The sequence below is a fragment of the Macaca nemestrina genome, chromosome 4 (genome assembly GCF_043159975.1).
Source record: "Macaca nemestrina isolate mMacNem1 chromosome 4, mMacNem.hap1, whole genome shotgun sequence".
In the NCBI taxonomy this organism is placed as follows: Eukaryota; Metazoa; Chordata; class Mammalia; order Primates; family Cercopithecidae; genus Macaca; species Macaca nemestrina.
Window position 1 is genome coordinate 152,929,932 of NC_092128.1, and position 23,211 is coordinate 152,953,142.

A 23,211-nucleotide genomic window follows, 5' to 3' on the forward strand; every position below is an offset into this window, starting at 1 on the left:
AAAACATTTAGCATGATACAGATTCTGAAAGGAAGTTTGGTGGCTCTCACAGTGTCTTTTTAAGATTCTACTCTAAGTCAAAGAAAGGACTAGCAGAAAAATTGTAATTTTTGCTGTAAGATGCTAGTAGAAAACTTACCAACTGTAAGATTGTCTCCAACTTTCTGCAATTGTATGATAAAGTCAAAGTGCAAATATTTTAGATGCACACAAGCCTTGGTTCATACCTTAACTCAAGTATTTCTAAATTGTGTGACCTTAGCTAAGTTAATGTACTTGCATGAGTTTCAGATTCTTTATGCACAAAATAGCGACAATAGAGGGTTTCAAGGTTAGAGATAGCATTCACCACGCCAAGCACATAGTAGTTGCTTGATGAATTATAATAACTAATATTATGATTATTAGCATGCCTTGAGAAAGAAATGAGACCTTACCTAACAGAGAAACCAACTCAAATGACAGAATTTCTCATCAGAAACTAAAGAGGACCAAAAGGGAGCAGTAGAACATTTTTCAAGTGCTGAAAGAAAAGAGCTGCCAACTGCAAATTTTATATCCAGCAAAATTATTCTTGGCAAATGAAGATAAAAATTAAGACATTCTCAGCTGAAATAATAAAGAGAATTTGTCTCCAGTAGACCAACTCTAAAGAATGTGTAAAGAAAGTTCAAAAAAACAGAAAGTGATAAAAGAATATTAGAACATCAGGAAGTGAAGGAAGAAAAAACATAAGCAAAAATATGGGTAAACACATTAGACTTTCTTGAGTTTTCTAAATTATGTTTGATGGCTGAAACAAAAATGACATTGTCTAATGTGATTATTAATGTGTGTAGAAGAAATATTTAAGACAGTTTAAACAGTGTGGGGTAAGAAGACTTCAAGGAAGGTTCATAAAATGACATAGAACCACACATACATTGTACCAATCAGTTTTCTGATTTTGATGTGTACTAAATTATATAAGCAATATCCATTAGGAGCAACCAGGTGAGGAGCACAGAGAGCTCTCTGTACTATCTTTGCAAGTCCTTATACATCTATAATTATCTCAAAATAAAAAGTTAGGCCGGGCGCGGTGGCTCACGCCTGTAATCCCAGCACTTTGGGAGGCCGAGGCGGGCGGATCACAAGGTCAGGAGATCGAGACCACGGTGAAACCCCGTCTCTACTAAAAATACAAAAAATTAGCCGGGCGCGGTTGTGGGCGCCTGTAGTCCCAGCTACTCGGGAGGCTGAGGCAGGAGAATGTCGTGAACCCGGGAGGCGGAGCTTGCAGTGAGCCGAGATCGCGCCACTGCACTCCAGCCTGGGCGACAGAGCGAGACTCCGTCTCAAAAATAAATAAATAAATAAATAAATAAATAAATAAAAAATAAAAAGTTAAAAGGAATGGTTCCTAACTTCAGTCATGTGACTAAACCATTCAAGACTATAATTTGCTCTTAAACTTTTCAGGGGAGAGACAGCACAATTTCCTTCTACAGTTTAACCTAACTTAACCTAATAATGCTAAAAGTCAGTAAATTCTATCTTTTAAAAATACTTGCACTCCCGTTATTAATGAGCCCATTTTTGTCTTCGTGCTCTTTTGTAGGTGTCTAAGATTATACCCAAATGCATATAAGTTTTATCAGTTGAAACCCAAATGTTAAAATGTGAATTCTTAAAAGAATATACTGTTTGATCTGTTAATAAGGTGAACAATTTTAATACAAATGCAGCTAGTAGGTTTTGTCTTTCCAACATAATAAGGCATTTTATAAGATACAATAATATGATTTTACTGTGATTTATTTTAAGAAAATAAATATACCAAAATTTATACTAAGTATCCTACAAATATGCATACTGACTCTGCTGGTATTACCAATGTTTTAAACATTTTAAACTCATCTTTTGAAATTTTTCCAAGTAGTTTGTAAGCAGTCAATACAGTTTCATTATCTTATTACTCTATATCACATAGACCTTACATTTTTGTTTGTGAAATTGGCTACTGAGGCTATTCAAACCATGCAGGTATGGGTTCTAAAGGTGATCACATTTGCAGGAGATTTTAAAGTCATCTGTGCAAACAGGGAACATCACTTTAGATAAAACTGGACATTAGCCAAGTTGGTCACCCAATTTAGCTGGGTACTGGCCTGCTGAAAACAGAAAACCAATCAAGGACAGCAATCTAACAACTGACTGTTGAAAAGAAATATACGTAGCTAGAGACAGCAGGCAGAGAGGTGGGGCCATCTAAGGAGAACACTCATGAACAACAGAAGTGTGTGTCCAGTTCTGGGTGGCCCATTTTAAACAGAACCTTGAAAAACTAGAGTTCTCTTATAAAAAGTTCTTAAATAAGGAGAAAATATTTCCTCTTTTTAGTACTACCTGCTACTATAATTGTATCATGGAATCACCCATTGACTCAACAAATATTTATTAAGCACTCCTTAACACAGAAATACAAAAATAAGAAAGACAGAAGAGAAGGTAGAGAAATTAGTTTGGGGAAAGGAAAATTAAGGTGATACTAAGAACATGGAAGTTGGGGATGTCTGGGAGACATCCAAGAGGAGATGTCAAACAGGCAAAACCAGCTAGCAGGCAGACATAAATACTGTAAGACCACACTGCCAGGGAGACCACCCAAGGAAGGCGGCAAACAGCTGGCAGACTTGGGCTCAGGAGGTAGCAACCATCTCTGTCCTATAAATAAGGACAGAACTAAACTCGCCCTTTCCAGGGAAAGAAGCAAAAAGGGAAACAGCAATGCAAGGTAAAGAAGGAAGAGCAGTATAGAAGTCTGTTTGGGAGAGAGCTGGCGCAGGCGGGAAGGCTGCACAACCACCTCTCTTGAATCCTTTTGCTTCTTGTCAGGCTTCCATGCTATCTATACGATAGAAATAAATAATGCTCTTTTGTTATTAAACCATTTGTTAATAGCATTCTGTGTTCATGTCTTCAGTCATACTGACATCATGTTCTGCTTCGATTTAGTTGAACTTGAAATCATCAGTTTGCACTTTATTATACAACTTCCAATGGTGATATCGCTAGCCTGATGACAACAGATTTATAAGAAAGAATCTAAAAATAAAAGCCATTATGCTGCTGACCACCAAATAAAAATAGATTTACTATCTTCAAGGTCACTCAGAGCTGAATTTAACAAATTCAGTTTCCCCTTCGCAATTACAAATGAAGAAAGTAAGCACAAATCAAACCAGCATGGAGGCTGGTGTGGCTCCTATAAATGCCAGCTGTATGAGAAACATTTAAACTTGGTATTCAGCTAGCACTGTGGATTTTGTAACTAGTCATCATCTCCTTCATTAATAAGCAGTTAGTGACAAAATCAGATCACATCATCTGTGCAGTTAATCACAAGCTGGAAAATATTCAGGGTATACAAATTTTATTAGCATGGCTGACATCTGTCAACTATTTTGGTTAATTACTCCTGAATTTGGATTCTAGCCTTCAACTATTTCAAATTTTAATATATTTGACATAAACGGTTTGCAAGCTACCATTATCTCTGTTGAGTATTTTTATCTTACTCCTACTCTAAAAGTGTCAGACATAAGTAGTGTAAACTCTCATGCTGACAGTTGATTCTGTAGCTAAATAAAATAAACTGTTAATTAGTACAATGCTATCTACCATCAGGTTAGGGTTTTTTTTTCTTAATTCTTATTAAATATTCTCAGCATTGCTATATAGAACATGAAATATCTTGAACTCTCTTAATTACATGTTAAGGATATAACCCTGAAACTTTTCTCTTTACTTTGGAGGAAAAAAAAAAATTTCATTTTTACAGGCTGGATATGGATAGGGTATTTGTGTTGCTTTATAAGTAAACATGCTTCCCACACCTCATCTAATCTACACATCATTTGTAGATCAGGCTTCTTGGGAGAAATTAGTTTTTAAATGAAAGAAGACGGGGGCAAAAAGAGAAGATCAAAAATGTTCAGAAGGAATGGGAGAGATGAACCACAGTGAGTAGAAGTAATTCACAGAAAGTAAAGCAAAAGCAGTTCACTGAACAGTTTACATTTCACAGGTAGTCAGTGGCAACAAGAACACACAAAAGGAAAAATTAAAAATGGAGAAAATATACTAAAAACAAAATATGTACAATTACTCACTTTTAATTTCCCCATGTTACTATAATAATTTTCCATATTCTTAAAGAAAATAGGCTTAGAGAAACTAAGTGAATCCCTAAATTTGCAAAGTTAGCAAATGGCAGAGTGGTGATTTGAGCTCAGGCAGGCTGACTTCAGGCCTTCAACCACAACACAACCTTGTTTCCAAAATGTATATTCTCCACTTAAAAGAAAGGTCTTAGGAGGATAGTGTAGGCTCACTCTCACGGATACATATGTCCTGAACTGTCTTTCAAGAAGGGTTAATTTGCAGTGACCCAGTTACCATTCCATTTGTGGTGTTTATGTAACTGATCAACATGGGTGTCATCTGTGGTGGTAATGAATGATCCAGCTACCTGACACATAACACGAGTTGAACCCTGGCTTCCTTAATATAATCAATACTCCTTTAGAAAAATGTGGAGCCTTAACATGAAAGGCTATACGCTGTAAAAGACATGGCTATCTAAGCACATATGGCACCCTGATCTCTTTCCTTCATAACTGGAATTAGGCTGCTCCCAATAATAATGGCTTAATCTATTCTTTTTTTGGAGAATGTGGATATTTCTGAACCTCTGGTTTAAATCTCTCATAATCTCACCCAAAATGCCCACCATCTGGCAGGCACCAGCAGCCTAGGTGAGTACAGACAATGGTCAACCGGCATCTGTGGCGTGAGGATGCTTGTGGAGAGCTGCTTTGGAGAAGGCATCCCGTATTTAGACCTATCATATTAAGTGGGGATTTTGTGGAGAATCACTCAGGCAAATCAAGCAAAAAGACCAATTCCCAGTGTCCGCTTAATGTAATTGCAAGGTACCCCTAAGTATCACTTTTGTTTCTTTTATGATCAGTGACATTCAGTGGTTTACATTTTAAACCCAGATAATGATTTTACATGTCAGAGACTCAGAAATGACTCAATATTGTCAAGATGTCTATTCTACCCAAATTGATTTATAGATCCAATGCAATCCCAATCATAATCTCAGGATACCTTTTGGTAGAAATTAACAAGCTGTTTCTAAAAAGGAAAACAAAGTTGGGAGGCTAATGATACCCGACTTCAGGAATTATGATGAAGTGACAGCAATCAAAATAGAGTGGTACTGCTGCAAAGAGACACAAATACATCAACGGAACAAAACAGAGTCCAAAAATAGATCCACACATACATGGACAAGTGATTTCCAAGAAAGTGAAAAGGCAATTCCGTGAAGGAAGGGATGTCTTTTCAACAAATGGTGCTGGAACAATTCTATGTCCATGTACACACACAAAAAAAGATTTTGGATCCATACATTTCATGATGTACAGGAGTCCTTATCTGCAAGAGATACATTCAAAGGCCCCAGACAATGCCTGAAACCAGATAGTACTGAACCCTATATATACTGATTTTTCCTATTCATATTTACCTATGATACAGTTTAATTTATAAATCAGAAAGTAAAATATTAATAACTAATAAAATAGAACTATAACATACTGTAATAATAGTTATGTGAATGCGGGCTGTCTCAAAATATTTTACTGTACTATACTCACCTTTCTCCTTGTAATGATGTGACATGGTACAATGCCTGTGTAATGAGGTGAAGTAGGGTGAAGGACGTACGCATTGTGACACAGCATTAGGCTACTATTGACTATCTGTATTCTTGAATCTGTGTAACTATCCCTTACTTGGTGTTACTCATTGCAGGGGATCCCTTGCTCAAGTCGTCATACAGGCTGAATGATTCTGGCACAACACATTGCTGTCAATTGGAACATCTTTTTGGTTCATATCTTCCACCCACAAATTTACCTTTCCACCTTAACTAAGCACTTAATATACACTGTGGCCATAACTTTTGCAGTTTGAGGTGCAACAGCAAGACCAGCACAAATTTACTTGTCCTGTTTCACAATTTCATGGATAGATTTGTTCTTAACCTTAGCAACCTCGGCATATTTTTCTCTTTCCTTATTAAGTCAAGAACGTTCACCTTTTCATTTAAAGAAAGCACTTTCTAGCTTCTCTCTGGCACATCCAAATTGCCAGCAACACTACTCCTATACTTTGGGGTCATTATTAACTGAAATAAGGGTTACTTGAACACAAGGACTGAGATACTGCAACAGTTGATCTGATCACTATGAACCTGAAAGAGCAAATCCCTCAAGATGAATCCTGAGGGGCTAACTGGGTCTAATTTTACAATAGAGCCAAGTGGCCATTTGCTAACTAGAGGTCACACAAGTACCCCGAGTACAATAGAAACAATATCTCCTTAATTCCGAACCTTCGCAGCTGACTATTCCTGTTCAGGCCACCTGAACCAACCAACAGACCGCGTAGCCTGCACCAACCAACCAGAAATCACTTGCACTGAACGACCTGAACTAAGCAAGGTGGACTCCTTCATTTGAAAAAATGTACCTGAATGGGAACCTGGGCAGAAAGCCGCTCTATAAAAGCTCCATCCATCCTTTGTTCTCTGGAATATCCCTTCGTTTTACAGGGCACAAGGGATGTTGTGAGATTTCATCACACTACTCAGAACGGTGCACAATTTAAAACTTACGAATTATTTGCTTCCGGATTTCCATTTAATGTTTTTGGACCACAGGGGACTGAAACTACAAAAAACGAGTATGCAGGTAAGAGGGGACTACTGTGAATATGTCAAAGCATATCAAATTATGTATCTTAAATATTTCCCACTTACTATATTTCATTTATAGTTCCATAGAGCTATAACTTAAAAAAAAAAAAAAGTCCAGCACAGGGTAGTTTGGGAGTTAATGTAATTATTATCCCATCCTGACCCACCTCAGGAGTATCTGAGGACAGCACGGTGCCTCTAGTAAGGAAGGAGGTCTTCTTGGGTATAAAGCTGTCATGGCCATTCTCACTATCTTCCTCCCACAAAGCTGGTAGCTTTAAATCATGATCATAAAGCTACATCATGTATGAATGACAATGTTTTTCTGTTCCATAAAGCAAGCTGTATCTTATCCAAAAGTGCAACAGATCATTAAGAAACAAATTCAAAAGGAGAAATGTACTGACTATTTAAATCCCATTAGAAAGTATTAACTAAGCCATCCCAGGACATTCCCACAACACTGACTCACAGAGGCATTCCCATACAGATTCAGAATGAGTAGCATGTTGCAATCTGGATTTAGCTTATGCTTCTTGGCACATTAACTCTTGCTGCCCACTGAGTCTTAGGAAAGGTTGACCAAACCCCGAAACAATCTAACATTACTCTTCACTAGAGCTCTAGAGGCTTGCAACAGTAGTCTCTAGAGGAACAGCTACGTCCAGAGCTTGCATGCTACTCATATATGATGACTTGAGAAACATTAGCTTTATTGGTTTTTAAGCAAGAAAGTGACATAGGTTTTGGATGAAATGTTCACTCAGGGGAAATACAAAGTGTTTATTTAAATACGTTAACTATATTGTGTCTAGCCACCATCCCAAAAATGTGATGAACGGCACATTTGAGATGTTGGATAATAGAAAGGGGGCCCGGGCACAGTGGCTTACACCTGTAATCCCAGCACTTTGGGAGGCTGATGCAGGCTGATCACCAGAGGTCAGGAGTTCAAGACCAGCCTGGCCAACATGGTAAAACGCCATCTCTACTAAAAATACAAAAGTGAGCCCATCATGGTAGCAGGCAACTGTAATCCCAGCTACTCAGGAGGCTGAGGCAGGAGAATCGCTTCAACCCAGGAGGCAGAGGTAGCAGTGAGCCAAGATTGTGCCATTGCACTCCAGTCTGGGCAACAAGAGTGAAACTCCATCTCAAAAAATAAAAAATAAATAAATATAATAATAATAATAGAAAGGGGAAAACAGGGTTGCTGCCAATGAGGGAACTTAGTAAAGGATAAACTTTTCAGGATAAAGACAGGTGAGTTGTTTGAAGTGAAAGGAGAAGATTCCAAGGACAGAAAGGTAAAGAATTTACTAATTCGGAAAGAAAGAATGAAAAACTTGCATTGGCAATGGAGACAAGAGGTCCCACACCAACTAAGTGAGAGCCCCAGATTGGAAGCCAGACATCGTCCATTCCAAAGCCCATATTCTTCACCCTCCTACTGACCAATTCTTCCATGCCATCAGCAGCACTGACACCTGGGCCTTCACAATGAACACTTCATGAGACTGGCAGTGTCTCTGCGGCTGTCCTCACTGTGCAGACAGCACAGATAACACGGAAATCACGGCAACAGAAAACGTAACATTTATGAAGCCTCTCTCATATATAAATGTTAGAATCTAGCATACGTCATGGTAAAGCAGAAATTATTCTGAATACACAGCATATTCTATTTTCTCTGTCTTCACATGAAGGTGACAGATTTAGCAGGGATGACAGGCACATACTATAAAATGATTACCCTAGTTAAAAGTTCTTATGCAGAAGTCATATTCATTGGGAATATAAAATAATACAGGTCTTAGCAGCAAACTTTCAGTTTAGTGTTAACTATGATGCATAAAATAAAACGAATAAAAAGACCATGCAATGCAGCACATTAAAAACACTCTGAGGCAAAGGCAGGGCGCAGGGGGGCTAGGTCAAGAGATCTGGGGGTGAAGGTTAGCTGTAAATAACTTAATTATTCCAAGTCCATTTCTTCATCTATAAAATGCAGAATAATTCCACTTGCCACAACAACGTCTCAGGTCTTAGAGGATTAAATGAGAGAGTGTAAAAGAAACTGCCAAGGCTCATACACAAATGTAGCGGGGGTATTCTCATCACCACTGCTTTCTCTCTTTCAGAGATGTCAACTATGTAATCCCTTCACTTGGCTTCAGCACTTCAAAAGATGGAACTTCTATTCAGCCAAAGCTTCCACTAAGGTATCTGAATAATTTTTTGGTATCCTTAATCACATCTAATTTTTTTATTTTTATTTTTTTGGTAGACACAGGATCTGACTCTGTCACCCAGGCTGGAGTGCAGTGATAAGATCACAGCTCACTGCAACCTGAAATCCCTACCCCGCCCCCTGAAATAGGTAGGACTACAGGCACACACCATCACATCCAGCTAACTTTATTTTTTGTAGAGAAGGGGTCTTGCTGTTGCCCAGGCTGATCTCAAACTCCTGACCTCAGGCAATCTTCCCACCTCAGCTTCCCAAAGCTCTGTGATTACAAGTGTGAGCCACTGCACCCAGCCAATCACACATAATTTTGACTGCTGGTACATGAAATAGAGGATTACTGGTCTTGTAAATTTTCACATCTTTTTTTTAAAGTTTGCTCTGTGTATACTACAAAACATTTGTGGTATTATGCTAAAACATTCTTCATAAAAATTCACATTTTGTCCTTACAAATGATTACACTCATTTTTTTTATTCCACCCCAAAGTCCACCCCTCAAATCTGGGAAATAACAATTTTATAAGAATTTTTAAAAGAAAAAAAACTTTTATTACTTATCATTCAGGTTTTCAGACATATTTTTTGCATTGGAATATCTCCTTTCACCCCTGAAGGGCACTGAACAATAAAGGTGAAGGACTACAATAAAATGTCCCATATTGACTTTTAAAATGTATTAATCGTCTTTTAGTGTCATGAGATCATGTGGAAAGAAAAGTAATGTGAAATCAGACCAGGCTCTCCTGGACTGATAGAGGAGGAGCTGCTGCCCCTTAGATATATAACCCAGGAAATTTTTTTTATTGTGACTAATTCATTAGACATTCTATGTTCTACATTTATTGCTCAATAAAATAAATAAATAATGAGGTAAAGATACACTTCATTACAGAACATTCTATTGTCTATGTAGGTACTTGGGGAGGGTAGATGAGTTTTTAAAAAGCAGTTTAACATTTTTCTGGTTCTTATTTACAACTCTAGACTACAGATTTCAGGGAAAGGGGAAGACAGTGAGGACAAAGAATCTGTTCTAATCTAAACATTCTTCACGATTTAATGGTAATTACTTCTTTTAAGGTTCAGTCACCTTCAAAATATTACACGATAAAAAGAAGAGAAAAATATTACATGGTTCATAGCCAAGAACATTAATAAGAGTACTTTCTAAAGTATAATCATTATTTTCATTTTCTATTTAAAATTTTTCATTTATCATCTCAGTTGCCAAATTTCAATCTTCATTGATTAAAAACACAGCAAAACTCCTTGCATACAAATTTATTCAGGTTTGCAAACATTAAATCATCATTAGATTAGAATGACAAGCATGACAAAATTAATATGGCAAAAGAGGTTTGGGGAAATATAAACTCTAAAATGTATTGAATTAGGTTTTAAATTGAACCCATATAAGCTTAAGTTCAATCAAAACCAATATTGCACACTTTTTAATCAATTATTTCATAATCATCCCTCTAAATCCTTTAATTTACCAAGAAATCCTATCTAAAAAGTTTTCTAAAGTCAGCCATAAAATACCACTAAAATGCAAATTGGGTCTAAACTTCCACTAAGTCCATCAAATGTCACCTTACTTCATCAAATCACTTTACATGAATGAATCTTAAAAATGTCTTCAGCGTTCATTAGTGTTACAATTAAGAACCATATTATATTGAAAACAACATATTTATTTTGAACGATCATGGATTTAAACTCTTTAAAATAACTTATCATGCAAGTCACATGATATTAAGCTCATTTATAACTTCTAAACAAAATTTAAACCTCTACAAAGCTAATGTTTAGGCCAGAGCAACAGTTCTGCTTTTTCAACTACATCTAATAGAAGAACCTTTGTTGGTTCCTTTAACACAATCTTGTTGTTAGCAAATGATTACAGAGGAGGTTAGGGCTGGAAATGTAAGTTTGAGAGTCATCACTGTGAATCCATGAGAAAGCATGAGGGCCACAGAGGCTGAATATGAGCCGAGCAGAGAACACGCCACAAGATGCCCCTTAGAAGACAGGCAGTGGGAGTTGGACTTGGGTGGGGCACGTAAAGTAGGATACAGATGAGTTACCCTTCACTTCCTCTTTAAAAGCCCCCACAGGGTGCAGTGGCTCACGCCTGTAATCCCAGCCCTTTGGGAGGCCAAGGCAGGCGGATTTCCTGAGCTCAGGAGTTCAAAATCAGCTGGGACAACACAGTGAAACCCCGTCTCTACTAAAATACAAAAATAATAATAATAATAATAATTAGCCGGGTGTGGCTGCCTGCGCCTGTAGTCCCAGCTACTCAGGAGGCTGAGGCAGGATAACTGCTTGAACCTAGCAGGCAGAGGTTGCAGTGGGCCGAGATCAAGCCACTGCACTCCAGCCTGGGCAACAAAGCAAGACTCCGTCTCCAAAAAAAAAAAAAAAAGGGGGAGCCTCCTTTGTAAGTATCAAAATAGATGCATTTGGTAATCACACTGGAATAGATCTCCAGTATTAATGTTTTAATGCCTAATATTTTGCTTTCCCCCAATCACCATCTTTCATAAATGAGAAAAAATAAAATATTTCAAAAATAGAGACTTTTGTAAAATTAAGAATTACAAGAATATGAAATCTTTAATTTATTTGAAGCTGAACAAGTTGCAATGAACTAATCAGAATAAGAATTACATAATTTGATACTTTTGGGTATAACTTTGTATCTTATTAATGGGATCCAGACGGAGATTTGACAGTTACGAAAAGTATTCAAAAACTGTTGTAAAATTTTAGTTCATCATCTTCCCTCCAGAAAAATCACCTGTAAGATGAGAAAACATGAAAGAAACATTGGGATGAAATGGGCCAATTCTAACCCATATCTCAGTTTTCTGGGCTCAATGAGGAGTCTTGGGAGGCTCCACTAGGGTGTGCTCTGTCCCGCCCCCCATAATTTCATCTATACTTCCCTGCAGATGGTTCCAACTCTGAACCCCAAAAGCAGGTGGGCCTGGGTTAATGATGGCAACAACTCACACCTCACGGGGAGGCAAATCGAGAGAACTGGCTAAAACCATCCACACAGGGTGAAGTTGGCTTGGGCTGGAACCCCAGTTTGGTTACTTAGCTGGCAAAATGACCTTAGGTGAGCTACTTAACATCTTTCAGCCTGAGCCAGAGATGCCCCATCTACAAAATGGAGATAATACTTAAGGAGCTGTGAGGATTAAAATGAAAGACATGCAGGATCCTCAATAAATGTTAGCTGTAGTTATGACACTCCGTCTTCTCCAAGAGAAGTGGTTGGCACTCGAGCTGTGCAAACCTCCTCAGGATAAACCACAGAGGCATAGCTAGGGCACATAGCCTCAAAACATGAACAGGGAGGGCACTTAAGTAAAAAGTCCACCTCATATACCAAAACCAAGGCAAACAAGATGGAAATTCTCTTACAGGTTCCTGATTAAAGAAAAATCATGTTGACATGTTTATCTGCATTAAAAGAATTTTAAAACATGGGTTCCTACTCTTCTCTCCATCATGCTGGCTCTTTGGCCTGGTAGAGTGAGTAGTACAGCTACTGAGTCTTCAAAAAGAAAGGAAAAAAAAATTACCACAAAATATGCCAAAGTTACCAGCAAGAACAGGTTATAAGATGGACCCATATGAATAGATTTCGCCTTGTTTCTGTTTCATTGTTGCACTTCCTTCTATTAACTGCACAAATGGAACACTACTTTAAATCATCACATCTGTGGGATGAAAATTCTTAACACTTCCTTCTTAATGCATTGTGGTAGTTATATGTAAAGTATCCTAACAAAAGCTAAACTTATTAATAAATCATTATATTTATAATATAATAACTTTAATGTAAAACTGTCTAAAACACACATTTCTGAAGTCAACCACAGCATGCATGTACTCTGTAAGGTTGTCAAACTTGTGACATACAAGAGCCATGTTAAAGATGAGAGCTTCTCAAATTTACGATAGTATTATTTTTTCCTCCAAGCACTGACTATTGCTCTTAAAATTTTTCTGAATCAGTTGAGCTGGAATGACAAAAAGATTTCCAACATGTTTGTATTCGATGTTGGTCCCTAAAGCCTGCCATATAAAGATTAATCATTTCTTGGCCAGCCAGTCTTTAATGTTGCGATTCACTTAGTCATTGTGCTGGAAAACTGTTTCTATTTCATATAAACCTAAGGAAGAAGAAGAAGAAATAGGGAAAGAGGAAAAGGAGGAGATGGAGACAGAGAAAGAGAAAGAAATAGAGGACAGTTTACCAACCAAATACAATAATCCGGGAACCTTCCTTACCTCTTCTGCAGAAAAAATAAAACCAATTTCATCCAATAAAATAAAATACTACTGGAAATAAAAATTACCTCAACCAATCCCTCCTCTCAAGAGATGAAATGACTAAACCAAATATCAACTAACACACACCTTTTGAAGTGTGAAAGCATATGTAGATGACAGCAGCCTGGTTTAACATTCACCGGAAGCTGGCCGAAGCTGAGGGTTGGGACAGATAACCAGATAATGTGGGGGAAGCCAAGCACATTCTCTGGCCTCCATCTGGTTTCACTTGGACTTGCTGAACACTGTACTGTCACACTTAGAATCCACTGGTCAGCTTGAATTATGTTGACTGGAATCTCTGGGGATAGGTTTTGCAATCACGAAGAATCCTTGTTTGAGAAAATCTTCCTCTAAAATGAATGAAAAACTGTGTAACTTGGATAGAAACTTCAACACCAATATAAAAGAATTCAAAGATTCTAGTCACTCTCTTCTGTAAATGAATATTTACAAGTTAGTAACAACATGCTATGAATCTGTACAAGAATGAGGCTCAGCCATGAAATTCTTCCTAGAAAAGGTGGCGTAGCAGTATTCCTTTTAGCAATTTTTCAGGCTGGTTTAGGAGAAATCTCTTTTAGATGGAGAAAAATTGTATTTGTGGATTATAAAAAAATTTTGTTGCCATATTTGTGGAGGGAAACTGACTCTTTGAAAAGCAATTTAAACATGGGTATCCATCTATTTCACAACCGATCAACCAACACTCTCCCATGACACTGCAGGGTACAGTCGACACTGGGAAGACAGCAAACCTGGGTTCTTATTAAAATTCAAGTACTATCTCGAGCCAGACACAGGTTTTTCTATGCAAAACCTAGCAAAATATATTTCTTCCCTTTGGTAGTAATCTTTTAAATAACTAAAATAGTTACCTAAATTCAACATGAATATATAACAAACTACTGTTTCTTCCTACTATGTTAATCCTTGGAGTTTGTTTACATGTTAGCTTTTAGGATATTGTGCCCCCTGGGGAATTCACATCTAGGAATAAGATTTCCATAGTACAAATCAACCTTTTGACACTGCTACATCAAAATTCTAGTAGCAACAGATAAACTGAAACTGCCTACAGTCATTCTTGACTGGGGCAGGATGACATGGTGCCAGTCTCCCAATGCCACGACCAATTTGATGATACCTATGTCATCACGATAGACAAAATACAGCACAGCTGGCACTAATGTCATTCTTATCCTGGAAAAGGTTCACCCCAAAATCTCCAGGTATGGGGATTTTTTTTTTTAATCTCAGCCTGCAAAGCTGTGTTTATGAAGTATTTCACACAGACTCACTGAGTTCTCGTCATAATTCTATGAGACAAAGAGTCACGTTTGTCTCACTCTATTCAACAGGTATATTTTGTAAACTGGGATGTATAATTTAATGTTTGTTAATCACAGTTTAAGCACTTGAGAAAAGGTTAGGTCCTAAAGGAATTCTAGGGAGAATCTTTTTATAAACCGCAGGCTTTGGCTATTTAAAAAAATCACTCCTGATTTATGTGAGACCTTATTATTCAGTTTGCTCAAATCTGAATGCACCTATATTTCTATCAGGTAGATCCCATTTTACATATGAAGACATAGACAGAGGTTAACGTCCTTTCTCAAGGTCACAAAACTAGTCGTTGCAAAATAGATCGTATCTCAGAGCTCCAAACTCCCCATCCTCGTTTAGTCCACCAGGCTATGCTGCTTCTCTGACTGAACTGAAAGTAGATTACAATAAAAGATTACCATAAAAGTTTGATTCTCCCATTCACCACTTCATGGACTGTCTTTAGAAGTACAGTACAAAAAAAATTGATTTGGTATTCACCTTTGGTATTTTTCATTGCAATGAAGCAGCAGAGAATGTGACTAAAAGAGCCTCACTCATAGACCACACCAATGCATATGTTTTCAGAGTAATCATCTAAAAAAAAAATCAGCAGGCTATTAGGATTCTGGCTAATTAAAATAGATGAATTTGCTTTAAAAAAAAAACAAAAAAAAAACTCCCACATTTTCCGAGTAAGTCTCCCCGAGTCTTCCTATCACACCTCTGGTAGCACTTTATGATCTGGGGGTACTTTGGATGTGAAAGTATAGTTTGGAAGCAGAGCATGTGTGGTGATCACTGTTTCCTTAGTTTAAAAGTGGTAAAAGGCCAGGTGTGGTGCCTCATGCCTGTAATCCCAGCACTTTGGGACGCTGAGGCAAACGGATCACTTGAGGTCAGGAATTTGAGCCCAACCTGGCCAACACGGTGAAACCCCGTCTCTACGAAAAATACAAAAATTAGCCAGGCATGGTGGCACGCGCCTGTAGTCTCAGCTACTCAGGAGGCTCAGGCAGGAGAATCACTTGAACCCGCGAGGCGTAGGTTGTAGTAAGCCAAGAAGATCTAGCCACTGCGCTCCACCCTGAGCAACAGAGCAAGATTCCACTCAAAACACAAACAAAAAGTGGTAAAAGACAGAGAGCCAGAGGCAGGAAAGCTGAATATGAGTGAGTGACACAGCTCTACAGGCAGCCCCTATCCTTGCTCCATTCCATCCAACAGAGGCATGGGCCCTAGCAGGTAGTGCACAGGCAGGATTTGGACCCCAGGGCAGCAGACAATTGTACTAGTGATAGATTCCTAATAAGCCACGGATACCTAACTAACTCCAGCTGGGTCAGTCAACGTCACTCTGCCTTTTGGGATTCTGGAATCAGGTCTCAGACACGCTCTTGAAACTGAGGGGATGGAAAAACATGAGCTGAGACTGTCACATAGGACAGGAGGCTCAGATGGCTAGAGAAAGACAGTCATCGGAAAGAGAGGAATGAAGCTGATGAGCAGGAGGAAGCTTGTTTCAAGTGACCTCTAGGTCAGAGAGGTAAAAGCAGAGACAGATGAGGCAGACAAAGCTTCTGAGTAGTATCTAGTGCAGTTCCAGCCCCTGGTCCCTTGGGAGACCTGGAATTCAGAATGTGAAATACCCTTGTAGTCCTGGAATTAGCATTTTTCTAACACTTGCTATCAAAATAACCTTAATTACTAATTAGGACACAGTCCCCTCCCCTCAAAAAAAATTTAAGAACATTGATATGGTCAGAGAAACTGCACCTAGAGTGCATCAAGTCCTTTTATTACCAAATTTAGAATACGTGAGAACTGACTTGCTGAAATGGCTCCTTCTCTAGGAGCATGTGGAGATGAAGGCAAATGCCATTCCTGCATAGATGTAAACACAGGCCTCCTGTCCTCCTAGTCATCAACTGTGCTGCAAAGAAGGGCTGTCCTCAAGGTGAGAGGCAGAGTTCCACCATTCCCAAGTTGGCACTTGAAATGTAATACATCACACAGTGACTCCATGTATTTTACATAGTACAGAAAGAGATGTATATACAGATAGAGACACAGATATGCATGTAAAATAGGCTTTGGGGCCTATTTTACATGCACATCTCTATGAGTCTCTACATGTGTCTCTTTATCTGTCACGGTGGCTCATGCCTGTAATCCCAGCTCATTGGGAGGCCAAAGTAGGAGGATTGCTTGAGCCCAGGGCTTAACACCAGCCTGGGCAACACAGTGAGACCTGTCTCTATTTAAAAAAAAAAAAAAGTCAGACATGGTGTCGCACACCTGTAATCCCAGCTACTCAGGAGGCTGAGGCGGGAGGATTGCTTGAGCCCCAGGAGGTCGAAGCTGCAGTAAACTGAAATTGTGCCACTGCCCTACAGCCTGGGTGACAGAGCAAGACCCTGACAAAAAAATAAAAATTAAAAAAATAGGCTTTTGCAGTGTGGACTGGGTATGTATCAAATTCATTTTCAAACATTTCTACAGAAAATTACATTCCAAGGTCCATACAACACGATTTGCAAGATCAAAAACGAGAGATGCACTCCCCAAATAACTTTCTTTTCATGATGTTTGAGTCTGGTATCTTTCACTTAGGAGTTATATATTTAAAAGGGCCTGGATTAACAACAACAACAAAAAATCCCAACTCTATTACTTACTAGCTCTATAACCTCAGAAAAGTTCTAAATAACAACTATAACACCTACTAACAAGATGTTTACAAGAATTACATTATTAATAAGTAAAAGTAATCTAGAAGACCTGGCATTTCAGAGGCACTTAAAAAGCCTCCTTTTCTTTAAACTTATTTTTTTCTCAGCCTTCATCGATCCACAACTGAATATTATTTTAGTCCATTTCTGTATCTCAGTTCTCTTTTACCCTGTACAATTTCAGATGCTCCAAACTGAGCCTTCTCATTATTGTAGAAGCTGGACTGTATCTTACAACACATTCACTCAAATTTGACTACTTAGTGTGGACTCTGACTACCAGCTGGCCAGATGAATTGAGCAGAGACTGAACTTATTCCTAAAAGAACTAATTGAACTTATTCCTGAATCCCTGAAGCTTAAGGTTCAGTCATTAACATCCCTACCCACTGCTGCTGATCTCTCATCCTAACCAGATATCTCAATATCTCCACTGCTAACTATTTAGACCAGTTTTCTCCACTTGACTATGGGATGTTCCTTTCCTTTTCAGGGATTTTTTTATTTGTTCTGGGCTGGTCCTTTCTTCACTCCAAGGCTGAGGACTCTTGATTCTTTCCAAAAAATAACCTCAAATAAGGTCAGGTGTGTTGCTAGCTTTCAGTAGCTCCTTACAATAATTGGATATTTATGCAAATCTTGGCAATCTTACATGGTCAGCCCAAGCTAAGCACAGACAGAGTTCCTATAGGCCTATGGACCTAATTACATACGCCGATAGCTTTTTCTGAAGACAATCCATTTATATTTGAACTCCCTAAGAATTTAGTTTGACAGAAGCATCAAGAGACAGATTGTGCCTTATAATATCAAAGATATTTAAAAAGTTATGTTAATGTAATTCTGCCACTTTTTGGCCATATGATGCATGTAGCCACTTAACCTTTAAGACTTTGTAAAATGGTGATAACATACTTGCAGTCCTTGCTTTGCACAGCTTTGAGATGCATAAATTTCAGTTACCACAGTTTAATCAACATCATTCTGCCAATAAGAAGACTCAAATGTCAGTTACTATGGTAAATTAATCAATCATAATTACATAAAAGAAACTTCACCATTAGCTCTTCAGTGCACCAATCACTGAGTAAATAACAGATGTGTATCATGATCCATGACCAATCATGTCACTTCTCTCAAAGTCTGTCAGCGATTGGTCACTGTGCATCTGAGTTCATACACAGACAGCAAAGCATATAGCTGTGGTGCCTCCATGTCTCACAGTGATTAACCCACTTGACATTTTACAAAAATGGGTAATCCAAAGAGGGAAGTGGGCAGCAAAGATGAAAGTGCAGCAATGAAACACTGGTAAACTCAAAGTGAAATTTGAATCAAACATAAATGACGTTTAGAGAAGAAATAGCTGACTATGGGAATGACATCTAAGAGACACGAAGGACATCTAAGAGACACTGGATGTGCAGCCACAGGCAGTTGGTGAAGTCAGCTTCACATAAATTAGCAAAAGAATGAAGACGTCCCAGAGGAAGTGATGCCAGCAAAACAACTTCACATTAATGGAACTCACTGAAAGCACAAAGGATGAAATATGGGAAACTGATCCAAACTTAGAAAGGAGTATGGAAATTCACCAAGGCATAGAAAAGATGCTAGGCCCGACTTATATTGTATGACAAGATGAAGAAGACAGGCACTGTTCCAACTACTCTTGATAAGTTTTTAATTCTCAATTCTTCTAATTTTATTTATTTTTATTTTTATTTTTTTGGAGATTGAGTTTCGCTCTTGTCACCCAGGCTGGAGTGCAATGGCACGATCTCAGCTCACTGCAACCTCTCTCTCCTGGGTTCAAGCAATTCTCCTGACCCAGCCTCCCAAGTAGCTGGGTTTACAGGTGCCTGCCACCATGCCCAGCCAATTTTTGTATTTTTAGTAAAGACAGGGTTTCACCGTGTTGGCTAAGTTGGTCTCGAACTCCTGACCTCAGGCCATCTACCGTCTCGGCCTCCCAAAGTGTTGGGATTACAGGTGTGAGCCCTTCATCTAATCTTTTACATTACAGTATACTAAATCAATACCAGTTTTTTCATTTCCGTACACATTTGTAACTCACAAGAGAATTTTTAATGTTTTAACAAAAACATTCAAAGGTCATGGGAACACTCGAGTTGTTCCCACTATTATTAAGATTGTTTTGTGTAGTTCAGCTTGCATCATCACTTTTCCAGTCCTGCACTACTGTGCAAAATGAGGACTGCTTTTTGGAAAGGTATAGTAAGGATTAGAATATATGATGTTCATAAAGTATCTGTTGAGGGATGAGGATGGAAGGCAAGCAAGGGCTAACTTCTGAAGAACTCTGCACGCCTTTAATGCTGAAAGTTAATTATAAATTCCTTAAGGATGACAGAAAACCACGACAGGGATTTAAGGAGAGTGGCAGGGCAAGATCTGCGTTTTAGAAAATTAACAGGTCATATTCTGCACGATGGATTTTAGCAAAATTTGTCTAAAAGAATAAACTGAATTAATTTATTTGAGAGTTAAAAAGTCTCTACACTAAGGCTATGGCCATGAGGGCAGAGAAGATAAATCATCTTTAAGAAATATTTAAATGTGGGATTGACCAAAGGTGGTGACTAACTGGAGACAGATGTTGATAATGGCTACAGGTGACTGGCTAGGGTAATATTTTGCTGACACTTGTTGGATGCAATGTGCTAGGTACTGTCCTATGGGCTTTACATCTACATACCAGCTCAGTTAATCCTAACAACCTCAGAAGGTAGCTTCTCTTATTATCACTGTTTAAAGAGAAGGGAAATGAGGAGCAGAGAAGGTGACTTGCGTAGGGTGGCACAGCTAGTAAATGGTGCTGCTAGAACAAGCCCAGCCCTGTCCAATTCCACAGCTACAACCTGAACCCACTCTCACCCTACCCATCCAGTGGGCCATCCTGCACTTAACACCCTTATCACTCAGTGACGCACTTAGCGCCCTTCCATGCTGCAGTCCCTTCCTGCCAGTCTGATCCTTCCTTTTGTCCCACAGCAAACACTACTACATGACTGCACTACAGGACCAGCACTGTCCTTCTCTTCCTACCATCAAAAAAGTTCTCTTCAAAAAACACGGGATCAACTGCTTATCTCCTGACCAACCTGCCTTCCATGTTGTTTACCGTTTAAGTAAATAATTACTTGGAACAAGGGGAAGATAAAGAACACGCCATATATCTGAGAAGAAAAATAATTTTATGTATTTTATAACCCTTCCATGTATAAGTTGCCATTTACAGATTAAAAATCTTTTGAGAAGGGGAAGACAGTGTAGATGAAATTATTTTTAACCCACCTGATTTCTAGCTTTCCACCCTATATGGGCTCCTATTGTCTCTTATCTTTTGTTTTTAGAAAGCACACCTTGCTGAGGGAAAGCCTCTTAAGGAAGTGTAGGTAAAGGATCATAATGGCTAGCTTTTTTCACATACTTTCCCAGAACTTTCTAGAAAAAGCTGTTAGTCTTCAAATGTCCCAGAAAGGACTGGCTTTTTATACTTATCTTCTCTAATTAATGATCAATTTTATCATAAGAATCTTTAAAGTTAAACAGATACATTTCTATCATTTTCCTTCTGCTGCCTAAAACTTGAATATAGTTGTATTGTTCATTCCCATTAATGAGATTTCCACTATATAAATTTGTTTTCCATTCTGACTGCTGAGTTATTTATCGAGGTCTATGAGAAGTCTAGATGAATTCTAAAACTATCCATAGAAGAAAAACAAATCTATCATGCTGGCATTAAGTTATATTTTAGTTATTCAGTTTATGCCAAAACACAGAAAATTGGTAGATGACAATTTAAATGGGTTACCAAAGAGTTACTCAGAAATCAATCTCCCAATCATAGATTTATGCTTAAAGGGAAAAATATTCATTCAATTCTTGATTTATACCAGTCATTCATAAAAGTCCTCAACAGATAAGGACCATAAATTTCCCTTCTGTAAAAGCGTAAATCAGTGCCATAGGAGGAGAACAACAGGCCTGTCTCCCTGAGTTCACTTCACTTCAACAGTAGCTTATAGGGAAGAAAAACAGAAGGTAATTTTTAGTTTTGTAGTTCTAACAATTTGTCTACTACTTAAAAAAAAAAAAAAAAAAAAGCTGACAATTGTATGACTCTCAAGTTTGAAAAAACATAGGCCTCAAGATTTGAATACTTATCCACATAGAGAATATAGTAATGATATTGATTAATAAATAATTTATTTGGCTAGAAACGGCTTTGGTCAGTCCTGCTACTTAAAAAAATATATATATTGTGCTGCTCTTCTTAGATATTTTAGGTTTTATTTTTCCAAGGATAAAAAATATTTTTTGTTTTTTGAGACAGGGTCTTGCTCTGTCACCAAGGCTGGAGTACAGTAGTGCTATCATAGCTCACTGCAGCCTTGACCTCCTGGGCTCAAGGGATCCTCATGCCTCAGTCTCCCAAGTAGCTAGGACTAGAGGTGCACGCCACCACGCCTGGCTAATTTTTTATTTTTTGTAGAGATGGAGTCTCCTTACATTGCCCAGGCTGGTCTCGAACTCCCAGCCTCAAGAGATCCTCCTACCTCCGCCTCCCAAAGTGCTGGGATTACAGGTGTGAACACTGTGCCCAGCTAATATTTTTGAAGAGAAATTCTTTGAAAACTAAACTGTGCATCAGTCAATCAGCAGAAAACAAATTGATGCAGCAAGATTTATAAGAGCTGTATCTTCAAATTTCTCATTTTTCTTCCCACAATAATATTGAAGTCTCCTGTTTATATCAGTGTGAAAAGATTTCCTGAATCACCCTACATAGTTCATAAAATCCTTATATTTGAGGGTGGCATCACTAGGCTTAAATGTTTTAGGAATATATTTCCAAAGAAAAGATTTATCTAAACGTAAGCATTCTAAAAAGATACCAAATATCTACATCAAGCTACTGTGATTATCACACATAGCGGCACAAAATAATCTTCTTACAATTTTGTTCAAAATGAGCTATAAAACAACATTCCAAAAATTAAATTAGTATGGCCGGGCATGGTGGCTCACACCTATAATCCCAGCACTTAGGCAAGCCGATCACCTGAGGTCAGGAGTTCGAGACCAGCCTGGCCAACATGGTGAAACCCCGTCTCTACTAAAAATACAAAAATTAGCTAGGAGTGGTGACACGCACCTGTAGTCCCAGCTATTTGGGAGGTTGAGGGAGGAGGATCACTTGAACCTGGAAGGCAGAGGTTGTAGTGAGCCAAGATTGTACCACTGCACTCCAGTCTGGGTGATAGAGACTCATCTCAAAAAAAAAAGAAAAAATTAGTATGTATTTGCCAAGAACCATTTGTTTAATGTTCAGAACATTCAGAGGGAAAAAACAAATGGTTTGACTTATTTTCACTCTGTTATTTACAGAGGATGCAACATTAGAAAAATTTTACAAGGTTGAATTATAATTTTCACAGCAGAGAAACTGATATGGTGTCTGATCTTCTGGTCTCTGGAAGGAATTTTCCTAATCCATTCAGAATCAAAAGCAAAAGCAAAACAAAAATCAGTTTACAGACTACTGAGTTACATAGTACAGTCCTACCTGGAAATATATCTCCTTTATATTTAGGATCCTTTTTTTTTTTTTTTTTTTTGAGACGGAGTCTCGCTCTGTCGCCCAGGCTGGAGTGCAGTGGCCGGATCTCGGCTCACTGCAAGCTCTGCCTCCCAGGTAGGCGGAGCCTGCA

The 23,211-nt window shown here is 38.3% G+C and overlaps 1 protein-coding gene across 9 annotated transcripts in view; it reads right to left on the reverse strand.

Annotated features, from left to right (window-relative positions):
* LOC105483388 (sidekick cell adhesion molecule 1) overlaps positions 1-23,211 on the reverse strand; it is a 960,109-nt gene that overhangs the window by 812,864 nt on the left and 124,034 nt on the right. For 2 of the 9 annotated variants that reach the window (XM_071095421.1, XM_071095419.1), the window contains exon 2: positions 13,500-13,765. The exons of 6 other annotated variants lie outside the window; for them this stretch is intronic. In XM_071095421.1, the coding sequence (XP_070951522.1) occupies positions 13,500-13,548 (49 nt within the window). In that variant the 5' untranslated portion in view covers positions 13,549-13,765. Of the gene's footprint in view, positions 1-13,499; positions 23,074-23,211 lie in introns of those variants that run through there. One more of the 9 variants, XM_071095420.1, reaches the window with a different exon arrangement.